Source organism: Penaeus monodon, chromosome 16 (assembly GCF_015228065.2).
Source record: "Penaeus monodon isolate SGIC_2016 chromosome 16, NSTDA_Pmon_1, whole genome shotgun sequence".
NCBI classification, from domain to species: domain Eukaryota; kingdom Metazoa; phylum Arthropoda; class Malacostraca; order Decapoda; family Penaeidae; genus Penaeus; species Penaeus monodon.
In genome coordinates this window covers 40,442,503-40,447,466 of record NC_051401.1, presented here as the reverse complement: position 1 = coordinate 40,447,466, position 4,964 = coordinate 40,442,503, and the positions used below count along the sequence as shown (strand labels likewise).

Sequence of the window (4,964 nt, the reverse complement as noted above, 5' to 3'; positions counted from 1 at the left end):
TGCCCCGTTGACCAACTCATGAAGTCCACCGAGACCGTCGTGTAGGAGGTAAGTGAGCGTGAGGCTCCGCTTTGGCCGAGGGGGAAGGGAGAGCGGGAGGGGGCGTTGGGCTTGGATTTTGATGGCTCTCTCGAGTGCCTGATCGGAGGTCTGCCTATTCGTCCTTTTAAGGGTCATATACATATATGTACTGCATATATATATATATATATATATATATATATATGTATATATATATATATATATATATATAATATATATATATATATATATATATTATATATATATATATATATATATATATTTATATATATATATATATATAGATATACACATATATACATATATATATATATATATATATATATATATATATATATATATATATATATATATATATATATATTATATATATGTGTGTGTGTGTGTGTGTGTGTGTGTGTGTGTGTGTGTGTGTGTGTGTGTGTATGTGTGTGTGTTTGTGTGTTTGTGTATACTGTATATATACACACGTGTGAGTGTGTGTGTGTCTTGCACACTTCCAAGATAAGCACTAGAGCTGTAATCTCACAGAATGTTCCGACCTCCACCAAAAAAGAGAAAAAAGAATCAGTTTCTGGCCTTGATCCCTCCCGTGCGTGCGCTGAGCTCCACTTTCCCATACACTAAAAATGTTATGCAAAATCTTAAACAGCTCCTTTTTTGCCTTGCATTACCTTGTATCATTATTTTAAGGTAGGGAAATTATCTTGATGTTATCTGATATATATTTTTTATTGCATTATCGGCCTTGCTATTGTTATTATTCCCATCAACATCGTTATTGTAACTATTGTTATCATCATTACTACTTTTCTGTTATCACTAATGTTATTAGTATGGTCATTGTCATTATTACCATTTTTGTTATTATCATTACTATCATATTATTATTATAACTGTTGTAGTTGTTGTAATTATTATTATCATTATTATCCTTTTATTACTATTATGGTGATTATGATGATGATGATAATTATTATTATTTTTATTATTGTTCTTATTATTGTTGTTCTCAATACTAAATCATTATCATCATTGTAATTGATATTAACATTATCACTGCTAATACTATTATTACTATCAGAATTATTGTTATCATCGTTGATCTTAAAACTCTTTTTTCAACCTAAGCATTTTCCTAAATCTCCCACTCGCCACGCCGAAGTGACTGCACGCCGCCGGTCAAATTTTGTTTAATGGATAAATATGTGAACAGATGGATAGACAGATAAATTAATAAATGAAAAGATAGATGAATGAATGAAAGGCTATGAATAAATAAATAAATGGATGAATAAAAAAAATGGATGAATAAATAAGAAATGATGAATAGATAAAAAAAATGGATGAATAAGTGGATGAATGAGTAAATAATGATGTAAATGTGTACGTGTGTGTGTGTGTGTGTGTGTGTGTGTGTGTGTGTGTGTGTGTGTGTGTGTGTGTGTGTGTGCATACATATATACATATATATATATATATATATATATAATATATATATATATAATATATACATATACATAATTAAGTATATATATATATATATATATATATATATATATATATATATATATATATTTATATATATATATATATATATATATATATATATATATATATATATATATATATATAACTTTTAAGCCAGCGACCGCCGTGATCCGTTAACGAAAGTTTTGTCCCCGCGCGCGCTGAGGGTCCGCAACAAGCCTCGCTCGCTCGCTTTCTCCGAGTCACGCGATCGAGTCATTTCCTCGCTTCACTCATTCTAGAATTATCGTGTCGAATGTCGTATAGTTGGCTAAGTTGAGTTACGTCGCTAAGACTCTTCTTGAATGAATCTTTGCAGCGAATCGGTTTTTTTTTTCTCTCTCTCTCTCTCTTTTTCTCCTTCTTTCTTTTTTCTTTCGTTTTTTTTTCTTTTATGACGGCAACTGCTCGATATCTGCAGCGACTTAAAATTCTTCTTGTTTGTTGATTTACTTTTTTTGAAATTTTGTGTCATATGGAATGACTTTTCGCAGCAGATTTTTTCTTTCTTTCTTTCTTTCTTTCTTTTTCTCTCTCTTTTTTGGTGACGTTTTGATCGAAATCAGCGTTGGATTTTTTTCCTTTTATTTTTTTCTGTTTCTCTTTTGTGAATTGTGTGCGTGGATTTATTTATTCTCTTTTTTTTTCTTTCTTTCTTTTCTCCTATATCATTATCCGTCTTTTCCTGTCCTTCTTTCCTTCTTCTTCATCATTTTCTTTTCATTCAATTTTTTTTTTCTCTCCTTATCCTCTGTCTTCTTTTCTTCTCCATCTTGGCTCCATTATCGTTTCTTTTTCTTACATGACTGCAATCTGACTTTTGCACAGTGGGTCTGCACGAACTCTCTCTCTCTCTCTCTCTCTCTCTCTCTCTCTCTCTCTCCTCTCTCTCTCTCTCTCTCTCTCTCTCTCTCTCTCTCTCTCTCTCTCTCTCTCTCTTCTTCTCCCTCTCTCTCTCTCTCTCTCTCCTCTCCTCTTCTCTCTGTCTGTCTCTCTCTCTCTCTCTCTCTCTCTCTCTCTCTCTCTCTCTCTCTCTCTCTCTCTCTCTCTCTCTCTCTCTCTCTCTCTCTCTCTCTCTCTTCTCCCATCCTTTCTATGTCCCTTTCTCTTTCTCTCTGTATCTACCTCTAAATCTATCTATACGTATATCTTTCTTTCTACCATTGTCTTAACACTATATAAAAGCAAATTATATGGGGAACCAAAGCCAAGTATTTCGAGTGAGAAATTGGCATGTTATTTTCATCCATGTTATGGGAAATATTTATTGAAAAAAGAAAAAACGTATTGATGGTAATAAATATCTTCATAGTGTAAACTACGTATTTGACATGTTTCGAGTATATATCTTCGTCAGTATGCATGTATGACGAAGCTATAATCGAAACCGGTCAAAGACGTGTCATGCACTGTGTAGATATTTATTCTCACTCATATCGTTTCTACATTTGTCGCAGTCAACATGGGTCATAATAGCCATTGTTATATTGACTATCCGTGGTGTCCCTGGCTGGTCTTCAGTATTACATGATATTAAATAATGTGTTGTGTATGTCTTAGAATTAGTTCTGCATTCTGTTTTTGTTTTTGGTTTTTGTCACTTTAGGTTCTCTCTCTTAATCTTTCTCATTCACTCTCGTGTTCTCTCTCTCTCTCTCTCTCTCTCTCTCTCTCTCTCTCTCTCTCTCTATATATATATATATATATATATATATATATATATATATATATATATATATATATATATATATATCCATCTATCTCTCTCTTTCTCTCTCCTTCTCTCTCTCCTTCCCTCTCTCCTTCTCCTCTCTCTCCTCTCCCTCTCTCTCTCTTTCTCCTTCTCACTCTCTCTCTCCTTCTCTCTCTCTCTCCTCTCTTTCTCTCTCCTCTCCTCTCTCTCCTTCTCACTCTCTCGCCTTCTCTCTCTCTCTCTCTCTCTCTCCTTCTCTCCTCTCTCTTCTCCCCCCTCTCCTCCCCCTCTCTCTCTCTCTCTCTCCTCTCTTCTCTCTCTCTCTCTCTCTCTCTCCTTCCTCTCGTCTCTCTCTCCTCTCTCTTCTCTCTCTTTCTCTTTCTCTCTCTCTCTCTCTCTCTCTCTCCTCTCCTCTCCTCTCTCCTTCCTCTCTTTCTCTCCCCTCTTCCTCTCTCTCTCATCTTCTCGCTCTCTCCTCTTCTCTCTCTCTCTCTCTCTCTCTCTCTCTCTCCTTCTCTTCTCTCTCTCTCTCTCTCTCTCTCCTCTCTCTCTCGCTGTCTCTCTCTCTCTCTCTCTCTCTCTCTCTCTCTCTCGCTCGCTCTTCTCTCTCTCTCTCACCTTCTCTCTCTCTCTCTCTCCTTTTCCCTCCTCACCTCCGTATACTGGCTCTTGAGATAAACTTTTATATGTGACAAAAGCGAATCTCCATGGAAATTTACTCTCTCGCTTTCGTGTTTTGAACATGTTTTTAAACAGTGAGATGAGCCGTAGATGTTTTGTTTCTAAAGTACTTATTGGCCATTCTGTTCTTGGTGTATTCTTCGAGTTCATCCAAATATATGATTATTTATTCGTGCGTAAATACTTTTTTTTTTTTTTTAGTTCCCGATTTTACTTTTTTCTTTCTTTTTTTTTCTTTTTTTTTGCGTGCCTTTCTCCCTTCCCTATCTCCTAACTTCCTTTTCTTTCTTTCTTTCTTTCTTTCTTTGCCTGCCTCCCTCCCTTTCTCTAACTTCCTCCTCCACGCACAATTCACACGCATAAAAGATATTAAATCAGCAAATTCTAACCATGTCTGTCCTCCTTTCAGATCACCAGTTCAGCTCCGCCTCTCTCTTCCCGCTTCGTTGCTGCCATTTGCTGATCCTCGCTCACCACGAACCAATATTTTCATTTTTAAATAAAAGTCATGTATAGTTCCTGTGGACTTTTTTGTATTCCTAACCTTGGGGTTGAATGTCGTAAAAGGGGTTACTGCGGTGAGTGAATACTTTTATTTTTTTCCTCTCTCTCTATCTCTCTCTCTCTCTCTCTCTCTCTCTCTCTCTCTCTCTCTCTCTCTCTCTCTCTCTCTCTTCTCTCTCTCTCTCTTTCTCTCTCTCTCTCTCTCTCTCTCTCTCTCTCTCTGTTGAGGATTTTTTTTCAGGGAGGGGGCAATTTTTGATTTTCCGTTTTCATTGGAGTGAATTTAAGAAATGCTACACAGTGGAAACTGGAAATTATGTAGTAACAGGAGGGGATACATTGTGCGGCTGACACTGTATAAGTGCATGCATACTCACACACACACACACACACACACACACACACACACACACACACACACACACACACACACACACACACACACACACACACACACACACACACTCACTCACTCACTCACTCACTCACTCACTCTCTCTCTCTCTCTCTCTCT

The 4,964-nt window shown here is 36.4% G+C and overlaps 1 protein-coding gene across 1 annotated transcript in view; it reads left to right on the top strand.

Moving 5' to 3' along the window:
* The window catches only part of LOC119583152 (glycine-rich cell wall structural protein 1-like), a 7,870-nt gene extending 3,406 nt beyond the window's left edge, over positions 1-4,464 (top strand). Inside the window, exons 2-3 of the mRNA XM_037931659.1 lie at positions 1-48; positions 4,356-4,464. The exon at positions 1-48 is cut by the window's left edge and continues 96 nt beyond it. Coding sequence (XP_037787587.1) covers positions 1-45 — 45 coding nt within the window. The 3' untranslated portion in view covers positions 46-48; positions 4,356-4,464. The remainder of the gene's footprint in view (positions 49-4,355) is intronic.
* Positions 4,465-4,964: the final 500 nt, after the last annotated feature.